This window comes from Pyxicephalus adspersus, chromosome 4, assembly GCF_032062135.1.
Source record: "Pyxicephalus adspersus chromosome 4, UCB_Pads_2.0, whole genome shotgun sequence".
NCBI lineage: Eukaryota > Metazoa > Chordata > Amphibia > Anura > Pyxicephalidae > Pyxicephalus > Pyxicephalus adspersus.
The window spans coordinates 116,731,047-116,757,526 of record NC_092861.1 but is presented as its reverse complement, the minus strand read 5'-3'; the positions used below and the strand labels follow the sequence as shown (position 1 = coordinate 116,757,526).

Genomic DNA, 26,480 nt, shown 5'->3' with positions numbered 1-26,480 from the left:
GCTTCACCAAATTTTAGGGTTATTTCTAATTTACATTATTACATTGATAGCATGAGCTGAACATGTGTATGGAGGGCATGACATTGGGTGCAGAGGATATGACGACTGGCAATATGTGCAGGAGAGTTAAGGCATATTTATTGAGCTCAGGAGCTCTCCTCTCCATGATAATGAGCCCTACTATGTTCAAGAGAGGTATGAGCAGCTTATAGTACCGTAGTGGGATGTATGTGCAGGGGAGGAGCGTTGGAAAGTTTGATGATGGACAATAAGTGCATGAAATGAGAGCTAAGGCATGATGGTGGTTAGTATGTTTAGAAGAGATATATAAGGGATATGGCATCAGACTGCATGTGCAGGAGAGTTGGAGGATATGAAGGTTGGTGGTTTCTGCAGGATAGGGGAGCTAAAGGTGCGTACACACTTCCAATTTTTATCGTTCCAATCGAACGACGAACGATCGATTGGGCAAAAAATAGTTCGTAAATATCGTGCAGGATCGTTCGTCGTTCGTTTTCCAACGATAATAATTGGAAGTGTGTACGTAGCTTTAGGCATGATAATGAGCTCAGGAGCTCTCCTCTCCATCATAATAAGCTCTGCTATGTTCAGGAGAGGTATAAGCAGGATGTGGTATACAAAGGTATACAAAGGATATGGCAGCAGATTGCATGGAGAGGAGAGTTGAAGGATGTGAAGGTTGGTGGTATGTGCAGGAGAGGAGTGTAGCATGTATGATAGCAGGCATTGCAAGAAAGGACTGTGTTGGGTATGAGCATGGGGTTCACAGTGTATAGGGGAAATATGCAGTATGAGGTTAGTGGATATAGTATAGTATGTGGTGCCTGCTAAGCACAGCGTATCAAGTGCATCAGTGTTGAAGGGTATTATTGTATTGAACATCAATACTTTTTTTGTCCTTGAGAGAGGGTTTAGTTTATCCATTTATTATTGATTCAACCAAGATTCAGGTAATATCCAATTAGAACATTGGCTGAGAACATTAGAACAGTGAATCTTGGCTAAAAAAATGTACAAATGGCCCTATACTTTAATTTCTACGCCAGAAATCAATTATTGTCAAAGTGGGGATTCAGTTGATCAGATCTAAAACGGCATATAATTTAGATGGCATTTGCCAGAAGAATTACTCCTTTTTTAATATAATATATTAATAATCTAACTTTGAATTAGAAAGTGTAAATGGCATTGTGTGTTTTATACAATGGTGTGCAGTAAGCATTATGTATGCAAATAACACAGGTAACATCATGTAACCTCTACAGTGTTACATTATGTAACCTCTACTCCATTGGGACCTCGGCGATATCCTGCCATGTCTGTACCCTAAATGAACATGTTAGCTAATAGAGATCTCACCGTCTAAGCAAAACCATCCAAACTTTTCTAATATTAAATGGTTGATGTGATTGCTATTTGGCAGTGACATGTAGACAGTGGTTTGCAATTGTGGAAAGTCTAATGTAAATAGGAGAAATGAGCTAGCAGCTAAAAAGCATTAGGGAGCATTGAGACTGACTGGCAGGAGACTACAACATCAGAAAGTGTCAATAATTGATGGTTGGCTGAATTATTTAACAATATTTTATATGTAGGCTGCTTGCTTACTTTAAGAAGGTCTGTTTGTAGCTTTTTCAGAATCACTTCAAGTTGGTTTACTTTTCCGGTGAGCGCGGACTCCGAGCTCTGCCTGCAATAAAAATATTATCTGAGTATTAATAAATGGATAAAATGCATTCAATAAGACTGCTGTGCTTTATCTTCAGCTGAACCAGAACAACTAACTTGGTGGAATTCTAGGCAAACAGAAAAACACCCAAGCCACTTCATCAATTCTACATTCGTAGAACCAATGAAGTGGCTTGGAAAGTTATGAAACGCAAAAGACTGTCATTGTGAAGAAACAGTAGAAGAATAGCAGTATGGATCATTTACTTTCTCCCAAAATTGTGAAAATAGCAAAGCATTTTTATTAGAATGGGGGTGGTCACATACAAGTGAGAGCAATAAAATGGAATGTGCATCCTATACCAGGCAACAACATTTCAAGAGCAAGTCCATTTGAAGAGGACTAACCATTACTAGCTATACAATGGCCTGAATAATTAAGAACCTTCTCAGACATTCAAGTTTCATAGCTAAATGGGCAATGTCCATCCTGTCAGCAGGGGGCTATGTGTACCATAGTGTATTAGGAGACAAGAAGACAGGAAAGACCAGCTTTCTAGTTTGGCATCCTCTTACTACAGAAAAGTTGTGTGGTGGGAGTGGTGATAGACACAGAACCTGTTGGCTCAAAACATGGGCAAAGGGGGTGTAAGCGTGTCCCTGGATGAAGAGTATCTGTCCATGTGCATCTGTCACTTTGTAGGTGTATAGTGGGACAGTTACAAATTTAACTACCTAGGACACTTTGTAACTGAAATATTTTACCTAGAGCTATATAAAGATTGGGTGACAAATGCCTGAATTTGCTATTTTTGTACACTTTTTTTATACACTTCTGGGTTATCCCCAAAAAAACAATCATGAGAAACAATCAGGTTAAGAAACATGTTCTGTTCATCCTGCCTGCCTTCCTTCTCCTCTCCAGTGAACTTTTAAATAAATGAAACTTTTTGCAGAGTATTTACAGAGGCTTGCCATGAGGTTGTTGGGACTATGTCTGCAGGTCCTATCATGTTCAATAATCTATAGACAGCATAAACTCTTCACAAAAAAGAAGCACCCATTACTTATCTATCATGATCTAATTACATTAAACTTTATATTAATTTTTCTATTTGAAATGTATCTGTAGCTGTTCACACACATCTAGGTATCCATTACACAACTTTAATTATTAAGCATGTATAAAATCAATATCAATTCTCCAGAAGCAGTATAGGAACAGCTTGGGTTCATGCCTTTCATTTTTCACAGAATTCTTCACATCATTTTTACCCGCATTTCTATTTGAATACCATTGCTCATTCAGGTTAAATTTAATACACACCTGTCAGTTTCTATTATACAGACAACTGGTGAGAAATATACTGCAACAATATCTATAGGAAACATGTTCTAGAATATGTCAAAGCTTAATGAATAGTGATGTAGCAAAATCCTGCTTCAAAGAACAATTTTGAGGCCTGGGAGGTATTCTGATTCCAAGTCTTAAAACATTTTTTTTACTACTGACATCCCAATCGCTATCCACAACCTATCTAGTAAAATATTTTAGGCTGAGGATAACGGAACAACAATTTTATGTGGGGGTTAATGAATGAACACCTTTTATACCAACACATCATATAAATGTCAGAGAGCCATTTGTCACTTCGGTTAGGCCTTACATAAATAATTATAATCCAAAGCCCTGGTGTCAACCTGAGTGCCTCTGGCTTTCCTCTAGGGCCCTGCAGACAGTTTCCCCTACCTAGTTCAAACAAGTGAAGGAAATTAGTCTTTGGAAGGGGCTCTAGCAAATTTAAGCTTGTTTTTTTCAATCTTACATTTACAGTAACATAAAAGTTGCTATCTTTTGCAGCATGTCCATGCTCCTGTTGTATATCTACAATCTCTGACAGTTTAATCTAGCAATATATTCACTGAAGACTATTTGCAGACCCACTCTATCAAAAAGCTGACAATCACTTACTGTAAAGAATTTGACTTTGTTCACATTTATGTGATATAATGAGCTTTATATCACACAACAGAATGCTGCAGGCAAAGAATAAACCATATTGTTTCAGCCATCCATGTAAGAACACATGGGATAATCACAGCATGACAAACCAAATTGCAAACCAGAACCAGAGAATCATCGCACCAATAGACTACGGAAATGTTCTTCCTTTATTTTACTGAAACAGGATCCATGCATTTTTATTACTAACAGTGGCTTTTTTTTTTTTTTTTAGAGAGAAAGCACCTGTAAGCATGAAACTTACTGGTGGAAGAAACCAGACTATCAATCGGCTTCAACAAATAAGAATTGGAGCATGGAGAAAATTTGCACATTCTGATGTGTGAGCAAATCTAAAGAGACCAATGGAATCAATGAATTCACATATAAAATGCATGCTAAGTTTTTGTGCTTCTTTCATTGTAGAAAGTCTTTCTCCATGTAAAATGCACATAAAACACATTAAAATGTGCAAAATCTGCTCAATGGAAAAGAAAAGTGTTACTGCACAGGAAAAAGCAAAAAATTATCTGCACCAGGATTTTATACAAAAGTAAGTTGACATTTCAGTAACTTTATATTTCTAGCTCGTCAGAATATACATTGACAGTATTATTTTTCAAGAAAGCTTCACTTTATTAAGTAAAAAGCAGTCCTTAATCTCTAGATAAGTTGTTTTGCTGGGGCTGAGATGATGAGGCTAATTTGCTAAAGGAACTGACATACAATGACTTGTGTGAATGTTATACAATCATGTAAAAAGCAAATTCATGTTTACTGTGATCTGGAATTTGCTTTTCACATGAGTAGATAAATAATTAAAGTAAAGCATTTATGAAGATTCTTAACTTCAACAGTAAATCCAGGTGCCCTTGTATGCTAAAGGCAGCAGAATGGACTAAACTAAGTGCGGCTGAAGTGTGCTGGAAAGGCGGGTGGGTTACAGTGAGTTAGTAGAAGGATGGATGAAGAGAAGTAGCTGAGTGCAAAGGCTTTTTACAGAAGGAAGAAGGAGCTATTTCAAAAGAAGTCAGGGAAGTAGAAAGTCCTGCCCTTCCACACAGGGCTAAACTTCAGAGGCCAACGTGATCACTAATGTTTTAGTTAAGGCCCTTCATCTCTGGGGTTTTCCATCTCTGGGGCCCTCCATCTCTACCCCAACACCGCACCCCCCCCTGCAGTGATAGTTATGCCTGTGCCTGTAATCCCTGCAGATCTTCCCCCATGAACCCCTCACAGGAAAAAAGAGGGTCTAAATTCTTTCACTGTAGGCAACCAACTTTTTTTGTAACATTTTTTTGTAAGCAAACATCATTTTGCAAATGAGAAGAGAAGAGGAGGATGCTGAGGGGAAAGTGGGGGTAGATGTCTTCTTCTAGTCATGTCTTCTTCTAGTCTATCCCTTCCTTATGCTGGGGCTCCGACACTGCCCCCTTAGAATAAATGAAGCTGTAATATATAAATAGGAATTTGACACATTGTAATGCATACAATTTCACAGAAGTGAATAAACTTTAACACTGACCTCCAAGAAGATAAAAAAACACACTAATTAATGTCAGAGTTCACATAAGGAGAGGAAGCAGCAGCACTAGGAATCAGTTTTGCAGCAATGCTTATGAACTAACAAGGATGGTAGAGCAAGTAGACAGATTGACAGTCTGCTGCTCCTCCTTTCACTGTCTTGTCACTGGCAAGTCAAATGCAGCAGAGATCAGGTATTCTTCCCTGATAGACAAGAATATTCTGAATCAAGAACCAGCCCAGGAGAATAGCCAATATGGGGTTATAAACTCTGATAACATTGATTTGATTCTAAAAATAATCTCCATACAGCGTCCAATGTTTGATCCATTCCACAAGAGTTGCTTTTAATGGTTTTTGTTATAATAATCCTGCCCTGCAAATATCTCAGCCTTGTATGGGGAAGGTGTTAGAGAAAGAATGTTGCCTTTTTTCTGCACAGGATTGAGATTTTACAGATCACAGGTTAGAATAACAGCAACATAAACCCCCCAGAGAAAATCACTGCATTTGCTCCTTCCGCTCTTTTGGCATGTCAGAAGGCAGCAATACAAGCTCAAGAGACTAAAACAATTCTTTAACTGTAATTCTCCAAGGTCTAAATCATAGAGCAACAATAAATGTTAAGGCAACAAATACCTTTTGGTTATAAACAATTGAATTTGTATTATTTTAATACAGTTTATGGACCCATGTCTAATGCTAAGTTTTGTACCACTTGGATAAGTGTAATAACACTGCATCCAAAATAATATGGCTTTCCCTACCTCAGCATTGATGCTGCATTTGTTCAGTGCCTCATTTCCAACTTTTCTACAGTACCTTCCACCAGATAGATGTTATTAGGTGTCCTTGTGGACACTTGGTCAAGGTGGATGATATGTGAGTAGCCCATCTGCAAAGATTTAGCAGGATGGGGCAGTAGAAGCTAATGCTAGCACAAAACACTGCACACATTCTTGTGCTGCTTATTCTTCTGCAAGTGTGGGACTCTGATATTATTAGTGTGTTTATCTTACTGGAGTTCAGTTTTAAGGTTTATTCACTAGTGTCATGCCATGCAAGAGAAACAAGAGAGAAGAAACTGCTGTTTTTTCAGTCTGGCCGCACTGCAGAGGACTCATTTTCTCCACCAGCCCCATGTCTCAACTCCAGAAAGCTCAGCGGGCTGCAAAGACACCAAAAAATAAGGACATGAAGCAATTTTTTTCTCCTTCAAATGACTCCCCTGAAGCGGCTGCAGGCTCCAAGATGGCGTCACCACGTGGCACACAGGCAACTAAGCTGCAGCAAATAAGTTCCCTGCAAGTAGTGTGGAATCCCCTGATGGGACTGAGGGAAACTCTAATCCCTGTCCGCTCACCCAACCGTCTCCATCATCAGAACACCCCTTACTGGTGTGCCTGACAGGATTCCTAACTGCTCGCATGTGCAGTTAGAAACCATATTGGATAACCTTCCATCTAAGGATGACCTTAATGGCTTTGCTAATAGAATTGAAAGCTCAATGAAAAGAGATTTGGAATTATTGCAACAACAGTTGATGTCTGTAGATTCCAGAGTGTCTGTACTCGAGTCCAGTACCGAGGCAACAGCGATTCCATTTAAGGCCTTGGAACATACAGCCTTTTATATCCAAGCTCAAATTTCTGCCCTCTTTCTCCATACAGAGGATAGTGAATAATAAAAACCGTAGGAATATTGTACGGATTAGAGGTATTCCTGAAGCTACAGGCAATTCAGATTTAAGGTCCACAGTTACCGCAATTCTCAATCTATACCTAGATCGCCCTTCTACCACGGCTATTGAGATAGACAGAGTCCATAGAGTGATAGAGCTCATGCATTATTAAGTACCCTCCCCAGGGATGTGCTATGCAGAATTCACTTTTACAATATTAGGGAAGTACTGCGGCAAGCATGGAGGCATGGTGCTTTAGACTTTGATGGAGTGCAAATACAGATATTACCAGATCTTTCCAGCACTTTGAGAATTTGGCCTGTTGTTCGCCCACTGTTCAATTCCATCCGGTCAGCACAAGTTACCTACAAATGGGGTTATCCCTTCCATCTTCAGGTTTTTAAGGGGGACCATGTTTTTTCTCTGCACTGCTACTAGCAGTTACTTGCACTGTTTGAATTTTTGCAAGTACCACCAACTGAAGCCCCTGATTGGTTAGTTATACCACTGGATGTGCTAAAATTCACACAGCGACGATAGAGACCCCAGCAACCCTATTCGCCAATGGCCTAATCCGGTGCCACAGCCTACTGGAAGGCCAACGCTGGGCCCAAGTGAAGATGATGATGCCTTTGTACAACTACCTCTGGGTTAAATGTGTGGACTGTTCTATTTCTCTTTTCCCATGTGGTTTTTGGATAAAGACTATGGTTTGGTTCTATTGCCATATTTACCTGAGGAGCAGATGTGTTTTTTGTAGGTTGTAGCAGCGGAGGTTGAGTCTTGACCTTCTGCAGGATTTACCTTGCTTTGCTCTGGGCATTGTTTCTGGCCTACGGTCTCGGCCCTGGTGAGGGTATCCCCCCCTTCCTTCACTACCAAAAGTTTATATAAATCAATGTTAATGGAAGATTTTGGCCTCTGATTTTATGACCAATAGGGGAAGGCATTTGGTCACTGACTGGAGATTATTTTACTTGGTGCAACTACAGTCCTGAGGTAGGACCATATTAGCCAATTGCTGGTTGTATTTTTATATTGTTCCTATTGTTTCTATTGTTTACTTTCTGTGAATGTTTACATTTTTGGGACACTGGACCGGTTTCCTGTTTACTTCGCCTTGATATAGTTATCAATGTTGATATGTGAAGAATGTTAATATGGGCTCGAAGGGCCCTCCCCCTTTTTTATTTTTGCCTCCTCCTCCCTATCTCTTTTTTTTAGATAATGGGGAGCAGTACAGGAACAAGTACAGGGACTAAGGGCCTTTGTTGCAGGCTTTTGATTATTGGTATTGAACAATATGTCTTGATCTGCTCATCTCTCTCAGGGAATTGTTTTTATATATCATATGTGATTTTAGATAATGCACTTTAATTTTGGGGATGTATCTATTTCTATACTGCTCTGGTTTAATATGCTAGATAAAATACCGTCAATGAGCTCTGGCTCCCCGCTGTTGGGTACTTTATTGGGTACCAATTAGGGATAACCCCCTTTCTCCCCCTTCCCTTTCTCCCTTTTTGTTAGTTATATTCATCTGTTTTTGCTTAGTTTTTCTACAGGGAGTTTTTTCTCTCCCAGTGGAGTTTTGCCTTTGTCTTTAGTTTCCTTTTTTTTTTTTTAATTTATCATTTTTTTTTTATCTTGCCCCCCTCTCTTCCCTATGGCATTGAAAGGTTACCTCCCTTAATGTAAAGGGACTGAATTCCCCCATTAAGAGATCGATCATTCTTCAAAAACTACATGGACATAAATGTCAGGTCGCATTTTTTCAGGAGATGCATTTTCTGTATGACCAGATTCAGGGGCTAACGGATCACCATTTTCATATGGCCCATCACAGTGCCTCGTTGGACTCCAAGACAAAGGGGTTCAGCACACTCCTACATAAATCATTGCAGTAGTCCTTTTTAGAGCATAGCTCTGACCCTAAAGTCAGATATCTGCTGGTGAAAGGATTATTGATACACATAAATATACCTTTGCGAATATATATATGCCCCAAACAGTAACCAGATTGGTTTTCTGGAAACAATCCTAGATCTAATGGAAGATTTTGTGGAGGGCACACTTGTTTTAGGGGGAGATTTTAAAGTAGCACCCTCTCTTGCATTGGATGTATCTAGAGGCTCATCAGTGATGTCTCTTGCTGCCCTCTGTAGACTTAAACGATATTGCATTCACACCATTGGGTAGACATATGACGGATCTTGCATCTGTCAGAAAAAGATTTTGCTTACTATTCTGCAATGCATAAATCCTACTCGCCTATTGACTTGTTCCTGGTACATCACTATATGACCCCATGGGTTATTTCGTCCACAATAGGAGATATTAAGATATATGACCATGCCCATATATCTTTAATACTTCAGATGAAATTGAATGAAATTGAATGAGTCACTTTTGGAGTCTGATGGGATACGCAATAGAATTGCATCTGCCTTGAATTCCTTTTTTTGAATGAAATAATCAATCGGTGCCTACAACGTTATTAGTATAGGAGGCACATAAGTGCTATGTCAGAGATCTTTTTATACAACAAGGCCATAGAGTTAGGAAAGAAAGGGAGGTCAGACTGAACCAACTGTTTACGGAATTACATGATTTGGAGGTTTTGAATAAGAGTCAACAAACCCCAGACACAGAACAGCAGATCATTTTGATCAGAGAAAGAATCAGGGAACTTTATCATTTTAAAATAAAGAATTTGCTTAATAAGTGCAAGGGATTTTACTATGAGCATTCAAATAAATGTGGCAAAGCACTGGATAGAGCATTAAGAGAGAAGAGAGCTAGAGCATTTATCCCGAGTATCACTTCTGAGTCAGGACAGCAAAACCATACCACCCAAGATAAAGCTGAGACCGTTAGGTCCTTTTATGAAAAGTTATATAATTTGCATAGGGATCATTTGATACGTACATATTTACACGATTCGGGTTTATCCTCCTTTTCAGAAGAAGATGTTGAATCTTTGGGGCTACCAATCACGGCTGAGGAATTAGCTAAAGCCATTTCTAACACGGCTTCTGGAAAAGCATCCGGGCCAGATGGCCTACCACTTAAGTACCTAAAGTGTTTCTTACCTAATCTATCTCAACATTTTTTGGAGGCATTCAACGCCCTGGCAAAAGGCATGCAATTGTCCAGAGACACACTTGCAGCTCATATATCAGTAATTCTCAAACCTGGGAAAGATCCAAATTTATGTGGTAGTTACCGGCCAATTTCCCTCCTTAACTGTGACCTTAAGTTGTTTAGTAGCATACTGGCAGCCCGACTTATGTCTTTACTTCACAACATTATCCATTCGGATCAGATGGGAATCCTTACCTTGACGCGAAGCATGTGACAATACCATCTGAACTTTGAATCTGATTGAATTCACTCATGCCCGTGAGGTACCTACAATGCTCTTGTCGGCAGATGCTGAGAAAGCTTTTGACAGAGTAGACTGGGACTTTCTCTAGCAAACATTAGTTCATATTGGACTCCCTTCCCCCCTGATCCAGTGGATACTTGGAGTTCTTCGTACTCTGCCCCTTCAGCTCAAATGAATGGCTTCCTCTCACGATCTTTACCAATTATCAATGGTACGCATCAGGCATGTCTATTGTAGCCTATTTTAATAATGAATCCATTTCTTCGCCATGTAAGAAATAATTTTATTATTCAAGGAGTGAAAGTGAAAAGGGAGGAACGTAAGGTAGCAGCTTACGTTGATGATCTGCTGTTCTATGTTACATCGCCCAGGACATCTTTGCCTACTTTATTATCTGCGATTGACGCATATGTACGACTATCCAATTATAAAATTAACCTTTAAAAGTCTGAAGCTCTCCCCATTTCCCTTCCTCCAAAACATATTAAAGAGGTGTCACCCTTTTTCCCATTTAAATGGGATAATAAGTCCATTAAGTACCTAGGGACTCAAATCCCAGCTGATCTGTCCCATATAGTGAATTTCCTACCATTATTAAACTCTATTGGAAGAGACTTGCAGCACTGGAGGCAACACACCTTTTCATGGTTTGGCAGGTGTAACATGCTTAAAATGAATGTGATGCCTCGTTTGTTATCTATTACAAGCATTACCTGTACATCTACCTCATCAGTTTCTATGTAAGTTTCGGAGTGAGTTCATGCGTTTTGTCTGGGTAGGTGATTCTCTGTGTTTATGTAAGAAAATTCTGTGCTTACCTAGGTTACAAGGTGGGATAACATTCCCTGACCCGCTTTTGCATCAGGAGGCAGTTCATATTGCAAGGTTAATAGATTGGTGTAGACATGGGAGACAGAAACCTTGGGTCAAGATTGAGGAAGCAATGTCCCCCGTTCTGTTAGCAGGAGCACCTTGGTTACCTCCCCTTATTGATCCAACACTGCGTGTAATGAGGAAATATTTTAGAATTAAAGGGTTACAGGCTCACCCTTCTCCATTGACCCCTTTACTTAAACACCCTAAGTTTCTTCCGGGATTTACTGATCCGTTGTTTTGTGCATGGCGGTTTAGGGCTGGACATTTTGTGGGCAATACAGGATGGTCTCAGACGGAGGTGTTACAGTCGGAGCGTTTTCTACCGCCTCTTGATGTCTGGAGGTATTTTCTTGGCATCCTCCCTCTTCCCTCCCAGTTTGCCCGATCCCTTTCAATGTTGGAATTGATATGCAATGGCGAGGGACCCATTTGGGGCGCATATAGAATGTTATTGGAGGGGATTGTTTTGTCTTCTCTACCATTTATTGCAAAATGGGAAAAAGATTTGCATATGACCTTTTTTCCAGGAACAACTAGAATGTCTATTATATTTTGGGCATAAAGCATCAATCAGTAACTCTTGCCAGGAATTCAATTTTAAATTACTGACCAGGTGGTACAGAGTCCCGACTTTATTAGCCAAAATATATCCTTAGGTAGGCAATAGATGCTGGAGATGCAAAAATGATTTAGGCAGTCTGATCCATATTTTTGGGAATGTTTTATCTCCTTTTTGGCCATAGGTAACGGATATAATTAAAGAACTAACAGATGTATCTATTCAAGATAAGCCAGAACTTGCTTTACTGCATGTTTCTTCCTTCTCAAAGAAAAAAGTACCATAATTCTTTGCTAAAGCATCTTTTGAATGCTGCCAAAGCTTGTATACCAATACTCTGGAAACAAACTTTCCCTTCAACTATTTCTCAGTGGTTTACTCATGTTAACAAGAATATGACAATGGAAGATCCTTTGGCTACCAGGGATGGCTGTGCAGCAAATTTCAATAAAACATGGTTTTACTGGTTTCAGTATACCTCCACTAGGGAATATTTGTTGATAAGAAGTACTAGTATTGGTTCTGATGATGATGTCTGAACCAAATACAAGTATGCTGTGTGGTTTAATTTGAATACATTTCTGTGATTAGCTTTTTTGCTCTCAATGTGTCTTTAAACGATGTTTGATTCAATGCCTCCAACCTACTTCTTCCCCCCACCCCTATCTCTCCTGTTCTATACCCTACTTTTCCCCACTCTACTTTTCTTCCATTTCTTACGTATTATTATTTATGTTCTTTATATAATATTTAAAACGTTACAGTGAGCAGTGTTTTGCATGGATAGGAGAAGTTTGCCTTACCAGTAGATGACTGTTGTTATAAGTTTATTTTTCTGTTATAAAATCTTAACTATTATGTTTATTTTTGCTGTACCAAATGTCCCCTATTGTATGCTTACCTGGTTACCTAATAAAAATTAAAATTAAAAAATTAAAAAATTAAAAAAATCTCCTAATACAGCACCAGGGATGCACAAAGAGGAAGGATGGAATGCCACATTATTAGGAACATTTATTTTCCCAGATCATAGATGCCTACAACAGGGCTTTGTGGTTTAAGAAAGCTATAAAACAAGAGGCCCCTTAATGGTTAGAAACAGTTTTTGTTGCGCAGATTGGAACAAGATTATTAGACCAGATATATTCAGCTATGATTAAGGCATGATTAACCAAAATAATATTTTTTGCACAAATTAAGTTTCTTTGAGGTGATATGGAGAAAAAGTGCTAACTATCTTGCATATTGACCTTTTTCATATTAATTTCCTGTTTTAGTATCATGTACAGTGTGGGAAAAAGATGCATGTAGAGCATTAAACCAATAATGATATTTTAACATAATACTTTCTTTGGTACAGGGGAAACAGTATTGCTTGTATGAATGGGCTTTTCAGGTGGGAAGCTTTTAATTATTGCTAATATATTCTTAGGCCAAATATAAATTATGCATGGCTAAATCTACACTTCAAAAATATCTGTCTTATTTACATACCCAGCAGCATCTCCATAGTCCTTCTCATTTACAGAATGGGAGGCAGAAGAACGCTTTTGAGATCCTATAAAGCTCTGTCCGTACTCCATGTCATTTAAAGTGCAAAACGATTCCATGCACTGATCTGCAAAAAAGAAAAATCATCATTATGCAGCTACGAGCATGTAACTGGTATAATCATCTGCATGGTATGAGAAAGAAAAGCAAAAGATTACAGCAAAAGAATATGTATAGGATTAACATAAACCTTTAACATTTTTTTAAATATTTGGATACACTTGGTACCTAACACAACAGAAAGGAAAGGACATTTCCATAGCAAGGCCACAGGCAGCTTCACAATATGACTTTCCCTAACCTACATCAGAAAAAAGTGTTTGGCTGGAGTTTTTAATTTTAATTTTCTTTATTTTTTTCGAGACAGCACCATCTATATTTCAAAGATAAATGCTAACCAAGCATCTTTGTAATTCAAGGACAGGTCAACCTTGCTAGAAGATACTGCACAGCTTCAGAAAGTAATGAGTTTGGCTGTATAGTTAAAACTGTAGGCTAGTGTTCATTATTAAACTTTGATGTTGTGAGAAAAATTACAATTTTATGTCATTTTTCCAGATGTTCTAACAGCTGATCTGATACAGGGTGACAGCATTTCCAAGAGCTGCAAACACTACCCTATTAGCATATTATTTCTTCAGCACAAGAAAACCTTCTTTTTCTCCTCTGTGATGGCAAGTTCAGCAGCTGCAAACCGATCGAATACTAATTTGTCCAGTATTCAAATTCACAAAGTCTGTACAAAAAGGAAACACGGTAGGGAAGTGATGGAGTTTTCTGCTTTTCACACAGCTCAGTTAAAAACAGACTTGTTTCTTTTTTATTTTTTGAACCTTATAAGGGCTTTTACAGATAATGAAGAAAAATACAGGCTCGCCATTGTACTGCTGTATTTGATAACTGTTTATATATGTTAATTATTGAATGGTATTTGAAACAGGAAAACGGTAACACTGCTCTTTCTTTCAAGAGTGCTTCATCATATTGATAAAGTAAAAAGCAAAAGGTTATCCATGTATTAAGTGCAGTGATCCTAAAATTCAACCTTAGAAAAACTGCTGTTAGGTATTTACTGTCTGTCACCAGGTTAAAGTGGACCTACAAAAATGGGTTTAAAAAGGCAACAGCCTTTTTAAAAAAAAGAAAAAAAAAAAGAATTTTTCTTTATATCTTTATATAAAAGGATTGAAGGGGAGTCAAGCACCTCCTCTTACTGTCTTGATCACCGCGGCAATCAAGACTGAATGTGAGCGCAGGGCCTCTCAGAATACCTACGTCACACATCCCGGAAAGCTCTTGGCTGCTTCCTCTGCTGCACATGCCTAAGATCGGGGGAAAGCGTGCATGCGCAGTGAGATCGGCTCTCTATTTTTTTTCGTTTTACAGCGGGCTACGTCACCTGATCTCGCACCTGCACAGTGCAAGATTTGAGTCATGTACTTAGAAGAAAGAAGATGGTGACACCCAGCACTTGTGCTCTGCGCTGGGATGAAGTAGAATTCCAGAATGACGTGTTGCGATCTAGGGATTTGCAGGATTAGAGGTAAGTGTGATTTCTATTTTATTTTTCAGTTTAGCTCCACTTTAATCAGAATATTTCTGATCAAGGTCAGGAAATGTTGGATTTCACCAGTTGGGCCAAAGCCTGGGGAAAAAGAATGTTTGTCAGGTTAGTTTACCATCTCATCCTTCTAGTGACAACAGTCATAGGGACAGAAAATTAGGTCAATCAGAGCAATAAAATCTCAAAAGTATTTACTTTTCTTAGATCTATCCAAAAATATTAAAAAAGGTGTTTTTATTTTACTAGTTAGGATTTTTAGTAATTGTTCTGCATATCAAAGTAACAGGTTAGAAGGACAAATCACAATTTTAACAATTAATATAATGTGGTTCTACAACACAAGGAGCTGCTGCTTGATCTGAGAGTAGGTTTCTTTAGAACTATGTATCTACCAGCTTGATCAAATGTATTGTATGAACACAAAATGTTTGCCTACCATGGTCACCAAGATTTGTTGACCATGTTTCTTGACCATTCTATGCATCGAAAGTTTAAGTAACCGCTTAATTTGATTGATGCATTTGACAATTAATTAATGTCAGTTGCAAGATGTTACATTGCTTGCCCCACCCCCCCTTCATTCTTCACAAATCTTCCAATCCTAAAACCTCAACCTTTTCCACCTTGCAACGTATGATTTGACATTTGAAATACCTTGGTAATAAAGACACCAATTCATGATGGCATCATTCTACATATGAATCTGAAATACTGTTGTAATAGGCGCAGAGTGATTTTTTTTAATTCTGATCTGACAAAAACAAAGTTATACTTACACTTACACAAATTTTGTGGTTGAATGTTTACATAAATTTTATTTATCCAGGTCATGGTATAGCTAGTAATACTTTACGTTTACTGTTACGTTATCTAAATGATTGTTGGGAAATAATATATTCTGTTTTGACAATATTTGCATAAAACCTGTGATATCTGTAATTATCCAATTTAAAACACTGCAGGACATGCAGTGTTCTTCAATGTGCACTGTATTCCACTGATTTTTTCATGGAGCTTGGTTTGATACTGCATTTTGTGGTTATATAATCCTGTCCCTTTTCTTTCTTGCTAATGAGCTATGAAGAATAAAGCCTCTATCAAGCAAAGATCTAAAATGAAGAGAAAAGCTGTCAAAACTGTCGAAAAAGCAGTCAGGGTGAAATAGGAAATAGAAACTCTTCAGGAACCATGTAGGAAAAAAAGAAACTAAAAGCCAAGAAATTAGAGGAACTCAGACTGTAATATCAAATGCAGATAACAAGTTCTTTTGCACCAAAAAAAAACAAGTGTCATTTTAAGAAAAATACATTATGCTTGTAAAGATTGGCATATCTTCCTACATTTAGTCTTAGCAATCTTGAGAACCATGTACCGTGTTTCCCTGAAAATAAGACAGTGTCTTATAGTTATTTTACCTCTGAAAATCTCATTAGGGCTTATTTTCAGGGGATGTCTTATTTTTCTCACAAAAAATCTATATTTATTCATGTACAAAAATCTGTATTTACCAAAACCTGCAACCAATATTACGGGGGAGGGCTTATATTTACCTTTGCATGATTAGCATGCTAGGGCTCACTTTCGGGGTAGGTCTTATTTTCGGGGAAACACGGTATCCATGGCATAGCTTAGGTTTCAATTTTTTTGTCAATTTGCAAGAAAGGCTTGGATTTTCCTACAAAATAGAGTATGTTTTTTTCTATAATGTTGCTGGCAGTAATGACAGCTCACTGGACATTACAGTGTCCAATTTCACAGAAAAAAACAATGCTATGGTGTTAATCAAATGAGTGGTAGGGAAGAATTTTGTATGGGGTTGTAAGCCACTTCTATCCTCAACATCAGTAGGTAAGTTGCATTTTGGATAAATGAATATCTTGATCAGCTTATCCCAGAAGAGAAGTGGTGTAGTGTGTCTAATCTAGTAGCACGGTACTAGCTTTAACCACAAACAATTAACTCTCATTACACTCAGTGATACCTAGTTCAGCAGACAATTCACAGTTGCTTGGATCTCCATTTCTGCCATACTTAGATCTCTATCTTACTAATAATAGTTTGCACAAAACCTGCGATGGCCTGCTATATAAGTTTCATGTTTCCCATCTCCTTCTAACTGCTAACTCCTGATACAAAGTGATCAACCTTTCTTTAAGCTAGAAATAGCTTACTTGTATAGAGTTAAGGCTCCATCTAGAATTTCTTTAAACCAAGGACCAAAATATAACATTTCAAAAAGTTACTATTCTGTATGAATCAGTTTTTTTTCAAAACATGCAATACTGATTTTTTTTACCTAAATAATCAGAACAGGCAGTAGGGCAGTAAGTGTAGAAATATACAATAAAAATAAAAATTACCTTCAAAGGCTCTAGCAGCATTTACAAGTTCTGGCCAATTCAAGCCTGTTGCCGATTCTGGAAGGGGCATTAAGTCTTGATCATTAAGTTTTGACTTGTCGGAGAGTGACCCATCAGAAAACCAACAGTCCTCTAGATAAGGGAGAACAAAATGCAACTATTTGAGTCTTTCAAATCAAATCCATTCTGGTAATTTGTTATTGGACAAACTCTATTACCTTTGGGTATTAGAGATTAAAGCCAATGAAATTACAAACCAAATGAAAAACATCTTTCCTTTAAAACTAAACACCATGTGCTTGTTCTAGGGCTGTCTTCTGTATTCTTCTGTATGCTAAGACACTTAGCTGAAACAAGCATGCGTGTATTAATTTATCCCCTTATTTTGTGAATATATTCAATACTGATTCATATAATAAGTAATAGTAAAAATAAATGTTAGAAAACAAACTATTATAATATAGATAACCTCAAAATAATTGTGGGACATCATTTGGGGTTCTGATCCAAAGGCTAAACAAATTAGATGATTCTTTGCTTTTGTCATGATATACGAAAAATCAGATTTGCATAGGGCTCCATTTAAAAAATGGGGAATCAGACATTTCCTCAAACATGGGAATCTTCCAAGTTCATGTGTTTAAATGGCAGTATTCGATTCCCACAATGGGAATGTCAGATTCCCTGTTTTATAAATAGAGCCCATAGAGTTCACATTTTTTCTAAGCTCCTGACCGTGCACGAGCGGGGAGCCTGGTGTCACTCAAAGGGGGAAAAACCTCCCCCAAAGTGATGTCATAGCCCCACCGACTTCACATCACAGATCTGAGCCTGCAATGGAAAAGTGGGCGGGTTGTGTCCAGGGACACAGCCAGCCCACCTCCCTGAGCCAGGGATTTGTATGGGGGACATGGTCTGCGGCTCTGGCCTGTGCATCCCCCCAGCGGGGTCCTTCTTCTGATCCCGCTCGGGGGTGCACCGGCCAGAGCCACGGACTACTAAAATTTTCTTGCAGACCACCAGTGGTTCGCGGACTGCCAGTTGGCGACCGCTGCTTTATAACATACAAAATTGTCAGAAAAGATATTGGCATAGTTTAAAGACATACTTTTTAGACTTGATATGCCAGTGTTCAAATCATTCAGGATAGGAGGGGTGCTTCTGTATGGAGGCGTTGTGCTGAACAAGATGTCAGTAGTTGAAATCTGATCAATTATTGAACTATGGGAGCTGGCATACGGAGGCCCCCTGCGGTTGCTGCATATACTTTCATCGGATAATGTCCGGTAAAGTGAAGGCCTTGGTGATAAACTTCCATAAGGTGAATACTGGAAAGAAGAGCAAAAACATATTACATGTTATAACTATTATCGTAAATGGTTTTGGTCATTTTAAGTTCAAGCTTTATTTATTTGGAAAATGATTAAACCCTGTGTTCTTTCTCTCTTTCGCTTTGCAATCTTTGGCCATCTTGATTGGCTGATCCAGGAAGGAATGACTCTTGTGCATGGGAGTTTATTCAGTGCTGATAGCTGCAGGGTAAGCCGGGATTGCAGGTTATCTTGGCAATCAACCCTGAGCTGCGCATGAGCAGTTCAGCAATTCTGAGACCTTCACAGAATGATCAAGCAGGTAAGAATGCTAATAGCACTGATATCACCTGTCACTTTCTGCAATAAAGCCCTACCTGATCATTTATTTTAAAGTGGAACTACGGTTCCACTTGCAAACCTTTGCGAGCAGGCAGGTCTTCCCTTCTGTAATAAAACATACTTACCTGCATGTTGGGTATCCTTCTTAAAAAGAGATCTGTGCATGTGCAGCTCAATGTACGATGCCTGGATATGACTGGCATTCCCTGGGGCCGCTGGGACTGAATCAACCCATGCATGCATGCAATAGTTATGTCATCCTGGCCCAGTGAATAAAGATTACTTAAGATCAGGAAACAGGTGAGTGATTTTAAAATATTGCAAGCAGGCAGGTAAGGTTGGTAAATTTAGGATTACTTTTATTTTTAGTTCTGCTTTACCATGCTATCCAGATGAATCCAGTCCCTGTTTATTGCAGCTCTAATATTGTGTTGGCATTAGCTGTATCTGCTCCCTTCAAAGTGCTCCAGGGAGTGCAAGTGTCTGTGAATTAGAGCAGTATGTAGGGGACGTATGAGGTGGCTAGAGATCTGGCCTCTGAACTGTGTGAAAAAGCAGCAGTCGGTCTACCACATGTGCTGCCAACAGAATGTAATATAACTTTTTGCTGCAGAACCTAATAATAAAACAAAAATGTTTGTGTTACTACTACATATACAGCCTGACTGCATTACAATGACAAATATCAAGGCATCATTAGAATTAGCTTAACTCTTTGTTGAAAAAATAACAGATGTAAACCAATAGACAAAAATTTAAAATAAAAACGTCTTGTATCTGCAGAAATCCTAATCCACAGTTAAGCCAGAAGAAGGAAAAAGACAATTCAAAATCGTGATCCAAATTGTTGTAACAGTGAAATAAATGCTTCCTAAACCACCCCAATGCAATTGGATACACTGAATAAACATTCTGTGTTATTTCTTATCAATATTAATAGTCATAAAGGCAAATTCATTATTTAATACCTGGGATTCTATCTACTCTAAGTAATAGAATGTGCTTTCTAAATTATGCATAAATGATGACACAAATTAAACTGTTGCAGAGAAAACCAATAAATATTATCTGGTCTAGTTAAACACAGATTTTCCCTTAGAAACTAAGATGGTAAAATATTTGTCCACTTTAAATTAGTTAAACATAAATATATATATAAATTCTAGAACACCACCAACCTAACCATACAGCTATAGACCTGCAGAGTTTTTGTAGTGACAGAAAATTTGATTAGTCCTTATGGTTAGAATGAACACCACTAGCTTTGCAATTTGAAGATATCATAAGCCAGCCAACATGTGCTATGTTGCCCAAAGGTCCATACTGTGCTCATTCATAACTAGCAAATTTTAGTACTACTATCATTTAGTAAATTATATGGTCTATTAAAGTATGTAAACCACTAATATCCTATATAACCTTTTACATTTTAAAATGAGTACAGACATATTTCAATATTTAAACTCTGCTGTTTTTATAATAATATCAAGTTTCCATGCTATGGAGGGGTCTATACAGGTACTTTCTGAATTGTGACTGTCAGACAGCCTTCCAATGGGCAGTACAAGTACATAGTTCAACACACATTAAGCAGACATGGTCCACTGTTGTCACCATCAGGAAACCTACACTGAGAAATGCCATGCAGTCATCACTGGAGTACATACATGCATACATACAAGAAGCTGTATCAAAGGTTTAACTAAGGAAGCAATGATGAAATGAGTATTAAAAAAATGGTTTATTATACACAATGCTTTAGCATACTAATTGTCATCCAGTTAAGTCTACTCTACTGTAGATTAAGGTCCTAAACCTTAGTAAGAGCTGACTAGCAAATCTAGTTGGCCTGGGTGTTACATTGCCACACCATCTGGATCCATCACTCTATGATAGTAATATGATTGTAAGTGGCATTGGAAATAATTACTATTGTTACTCTAAGGTCTGTCCGATTATTATGCTCAATAAACAAATTACAGTGTTTAGCAGCTTTTTTAGGCTTTTTTATATCATGCAGTTTAATTTGATGTCTAGCTATATATAGGACCTTAATGTTAAAGTCAGTTGGATTAGGAAGGTTTGCTGGGTATCATGACAATACAAATAAATAGACCATAATAAATATATAGCTTTTTATACATCTAAATAAAATATTGGTTACAGTTTAGGAAATCTACATTAAATTGGAAAATATAATGGCCAATTTATTTATATTTACAATCTTGTGGCATTTCCTGTGTTTGCATTTTTCACATGGTTAGGACAAAGCAAGGTCCGATGAAGTTGTGGTGTTGCCTGTGTTTAACAGTGGGCCAGTGTCATGGAGCCCTACCTGTAGGGGAGTTCATCATAATTACCAAGTGTCCTTGATTTGGCAAGATCATGCCAAAATTGTGGACAGTGTCCTGCAATGTCTATGTCCCAGAAGCTTCCCCATAGGATGTATAGCATTGCAAAGAGTGGCAGTGGGTGCTGATGCTGGATTGCTCCAGCATTCCAACACTGCAATTGAGTAACCATAGAACGTTAACTATAACATTTAACTTCCATCAGATCTAACTGACTTCAGTTATATAAGTTCATGATTACTTCAACTGCTACAAAAAAAGGAGTTATATTTAAACCTGCTGACACCAACAATGTTTTTTTTATATGTCCTCTGGCACAGAGAGCTCAATGTCATGCCCACTGATACCAACAAAGTTGATTTTTGCTCTCATCGACAACAATAATGGGGCTTATTTTATGCCCATTCACAGCCAATCCTTTTTTCAATGTTGTAGGAAATTGAAAGTTAGATGTAATGTTTAATGTATGTGCATTAGATATGGATAAATGCATCACCAAAACACACCATGCGTGTCCAACTCATGTTGACATGCATTACAACATGAATAGTAATGCACTGATAGGTGTGAATTTGCCCTCAAGGAGTCTTAAATATTACAGCAATTTTTGCCTTGTTTAGTAAAACTGACCACAAGAAAGGTAAGCTAAGGTTTGTTGTATTACATTTAAAATAAATAAATGCAAAGACACGTTTGTCTTTAGATTTAAAAATAAAGTTATGTACCTCCTATCCATATGTAATCTAAGATGATGATAAGCTGATTCTGATCTTATCCTGATTAAGTTAATGACCAATGTCAGCTTTTACTAGAGTGTCGTTATGATCCATGACAATAATAGAGTTGCTGTATTTCATATCTATGAAGACACATTCCCGATTAAAATGTATATAAATCTAAATTTACCATATTTAAAGATAGTTTGAAAAAGAACTATTCAATTGCTTTGTATTAATTTGCTTATCAATTAAAAACTTTGAGATCCTGACTATTTCACCTGCATTCTTCCTTAACATCACAGCTTTTCACTCTGCTCCACGTCTTAGCAAATTAGGTTCCATAAACGACTAACAAGGATATGTTTTATAATTTAGAAGGTTGATTATTGTCACCATTGGCAATATACTTGCTTTTGTTTCTCATGTTTTTGCCAATATATATGTATTTTTATTACATAATGCTTTTTTCTTGTTTACTGGTCAGTAACAAACAAGGCTATAGGGTTGAAATATGAAAAGTAGATTTCATTGTCATATCCCTAGCCAATAGATAATTATATAATATACTGGGCTGGGGGCCCGAGATGAACAATATTTTACTATTAAAAATCAATCATAACGGTAACTGCAGTAAGTAACACATGCTGGGCATGAAATATAAACCTGCTTCCCATTCCGACCTGCAACTACAGTTGTAATGGATCTGGTCCAGGATTCAAAACATTTGCTAGCAAATGGCAAATGATTTTGAAAGAAGTCATTCATTCCAGGTTTGCTGGATCACCCAGCTTTACTGATGAAAGTGTATCTTCTCCAGCCTTGGAGAGCTTTAATAAATAAGGACCATAGTGTCTAAATAAAATTAGTCATCTGGCGAGTTAGAGCACAGTATATTCATTTTTTTTCAAGCATGTAGACCCTTGTATTTTAAAAGTTCTCAATCAGATTTTATTGTGTGAGGCCAGCCTAAGAATGGCAAACAAAGCAAAAGGTAAAAGGAGAGGCCAGTGCTATCAAATCATGAAGAGTGGATAGATACAAACCAAAAAGACTGCATGGAGGGGGATTGTGATAAAATGCTAGTAGAATAGAGTTTTTAATATTTTCTCATCTTTAATATAAATAAAGTGAAAATAGTTCTACATATGATGCAAATAAGATGAAAGATCTATTTCATAATAAAGCAAAAAAGAACAAAGAATTACCTGGAATGTGAGGACAACTCACTAAAATCTCCAATGCTTCCGTCACCGGTGTGGTAACTGTGAACATAATATAGGTTTCCATGGTCATTGTCTGGGATTGCATCTTCTGAAGAGTTATTCCATGGGACCATCTGTTCAGCAATATGGTGTGATCTGCTGCTTGTATGGAGTACTGAGGCCATAGCTTGTGTGGGCATGCTGCATGGTGCTGTATCAATCCCACTGTCTGTTGAGGCTCCTTTAATATAAGTTAAGCCAAGTAATTCAGGGTCCATCAGGTCTCCAGAACCATATGACTTCTCGTCACTATTGCTTGATGCACTGCTCGAGAGTGTATTACTGCTTGAACGGGTCAAACAACTTCTATCTGTAATCTGAAACATTTACACACAATAATATATGAAGGTACCAGAAATACATTTATAGTAAAGAAATGTTTGATCTTTGTACAGTTCATCACAAAAAACATTTTTTTTATTAACATTTTACTTTTAAAACTCTGGAAACATTATTAAGAATATTTTGTTCCTATGTCTCAAAAGGTTTTACAAGAATCGTTCTTATAATCACAAATGGTGTTTCTCATTATCTTTATGTTATGTATATCAAATGTTAGTACCTTTTTTTTCTTCTTCTCATGACAACTAAAAATGTTAGATTTCCCTTATTTTGCCTCAGTGGTAACCAGGGCAAATATGCTGAATCCCTTTAGTAGAGATGAATATAGCAAAATAAAACTTACAGCGTGGTAAAAATATACATTGACACACAAAAAAAACAAAAATATATATAACCCACTACTCTATTTGAATAAAAAATAATATTATTAATATATATATATATATATATATATATATATATATATATATATATATATATATATTTAATTATTCTATATATAACTATAATAATATGTGCACCTAGGACCCATTTTCTTTTTTCAATTTCAAAACATTTTTTACATATTGCTACTTTCAAACCTAAAGAGGTTAAAAAAAAAAAAAAAAGTAAAAACAGGTAATGTATTGAATCCCTCCTTCCCCTCATATTTCAAAAAATAATTTCCATTTATTCCATCCCAGCACAAGGGCACCATCATATTGTTGGCATATTCAACTGAACTTTTTACTGTTTTATAAAATTCCTGAACAATGGACTATATTACTATTGGTTAAAAGATCACAAATCCCCTGCATTTAAAGAAATAAGAGAAAGTAGTACACCTATGCAATGAAGAGTTTAACATATAAGGCAAGCTTTAGAGCTGTTAACTCTTGCAGGCTTTAAGAATTAACATCTCCCCTCTTATTGTGTGATATTTCCCCCACCTTCTAGATTGTAAGCTCTTGGGGACAGAGTCCTCTCCTCTTCCTGTATCACTGTCTGAACCTGTCTGTTATTTGAAACCTTTATTTAATGTACAGCACTGCATAATATGTTGGCGCTATATAAATTCTGTTTAGTAATAATAAAAAAGATCTACATAAAGCATATATCTCTGCATTAAATCTAAGGGATGTTTAGCTTGAAATTACCTAAATGTACAAAAAATGAACATGTAACACATAATATAATAAAGGCTTTTCATGAAAGCAAAACAACACTCAACAATTGTGTGACTATTTATAAACCATAACCTATGAACCCTAACCTGAATTTCACCATTCATGTAATGCTATATTTAAGAGTACTAAGTGGAAATTCCAGACTTGCCCTTAGCAATAGGAAGTATAATAAAGGAAGTAGCATAAGCCATTCTAAACAATAAAGGGACTGCTTCAATCTACAAAATCTGCAGTGTTTAAATGTTTTCAGCCTTAGGTATCCAAAGTATTTCATGCTTATATTCTCTATTTATTATTTTATTTTTCATACATTAAGTCAGAACTATAAGATTTCTAGTACAGTCTTTCCATGAAAAAGATATATAGGTAAGGACTACTATGTTACTTTTTTTACATGTATAAATCATAATTTAAACTACTGAGGTTTGTAATCAGGCATTTTTAAACAAATAAGACATGGTAAATGAAGCCTAATGCTCCACCTACCAACAAAAAGAGACAATGCATAATGCAAAAGAAGTCAAAATTAAATGCTCTTCAATTAGGGTTTAGATCTGTGTACTGCTACATTCTCTCCATGGACTGTCATATTTCACAACATACATTGTTTATACATTGCAAGGTTTTGGAATGATATAGCGGTAAAGCATATAATCTTTTCGGTGCCAATATGAATACATTGTTACAGTTGTAAAAAGATTAGTTAGGGACACATTCAGGTTACAGCTGTAGTCACTAAAAGCTTGTGCTAGCTAATGATTTACTAAAATGCAAAAAATGAAAAAAAAAATGAGCCTTCATAACTTTAAACTGCAAAGAAAGAAAAAAAAGAAATGTATAGAAATACCAAATAAATGTAAGCAATGGCATCAGAATTGATTGAAGTAATTCACACTAACCACCTTCGACCACAATCTGGACTTTTATTGGAATTAAAAATGTGCAAAGATTTAGCAGTTAACACAATCGTTTTGGTACATGTGCTAAGAGGGCTCATGCTTTCCAGAATTGCCTAAGGATTTTTGGATGTGCTCCAAACCTCCTCTTTACCTGCTGCACATTGTACTACATCTGCCAACACTAGCGAAAGTAGCAAGTGCCTGTAACAGTAAGCAGTACAACTCGCTTAACCCCACAGTGTTTGGTTCTACTAAATGGACTAATGGCCTTACCTGACCCATCTTACCCAAATGTACAACATAGTCTACCTATGATGCAGAGAATATAGAAAACAGATGTCTTGTCAACTAGCCAACACAACTGTTAAAGACTCCTTCCCTGCTTTTATATCACAGGCTCAGTCTAATACGACTATGATGCAGCCCAACAAACCAAAGAAATTAAAGGTTGTTACTCATTTTGTACAAGACTGTAGCCTATCTATATAGTACATATATATTTTTTAAATCATTTTCGGATAAAAAAAATATATCTAAGATGTTGAAGAAACATGGTTTTGAACGTTTACCACATTGTGGAAACATGAAATATATTATCAATAAATAATTAACCTCAAGACCTGAATAATACAGCCTAGAGTGAACACAAACATAAATTCAAATGAGAAGTTACATTGTCTTCATTGTTATATAAAGAAAATTTATTTTTCATATTTTACTACAATATTTAGACAGAAATAATAACACCAAGTCAGTTGAGTAACACTTAGTCTCCAGTTAGATTTTAGGCAAAACTTTAGAAAGAATGATTAATTGATTGATTAGTTATATATATTAGTGACTGTGCTATGACTTAATAAACTATCTTGCCAATTGGTCAGATAAAACAGCTGAA

At 37.0% G+C, this 26,480-nt stretch overlaps 1 protein-coding gene across 1 annotated transcript in view; it reads right to left on the bottom strand.

Moving 5' to 3' along the window:
- The window catches only part of SIPA1L2 (signal induced proliferation associated 1 like 2), a 124,605-nt gene that overhangs the window by 5,885 nt on the left and 92,240 nt on the right, over positions 1–26,480 (bottom strand). Inside the window, exons 14-19 of the mRNA XM_072410258.1 lie at positions 23,122–23,495; positions 18,972–19,128; positions 18,303–18,522; positions 17,195–17,326; positions 13,214–13,337; positions 1,630–1,711 (exon numbers count right to left, since the gene is read on the bottom strand). Of these exons, the coding sequence (XP_072266359.1) occupies positions 1,630–1,711; positions 13,214–13,337; positions 17,195–17,326; positions 18,303–18,522; positions 18,972–19,128; positions 23,122–23,495 (1,089 nt within the window). The remainder of the gene's footprint in view (positions 1–1,629; positions 1,712–13,213; positions 13,338–17,194; positions 17,327–18,302; positions 18,523–18,971; positions 19,129–23,121; positions 23,496–26,480) is intronic.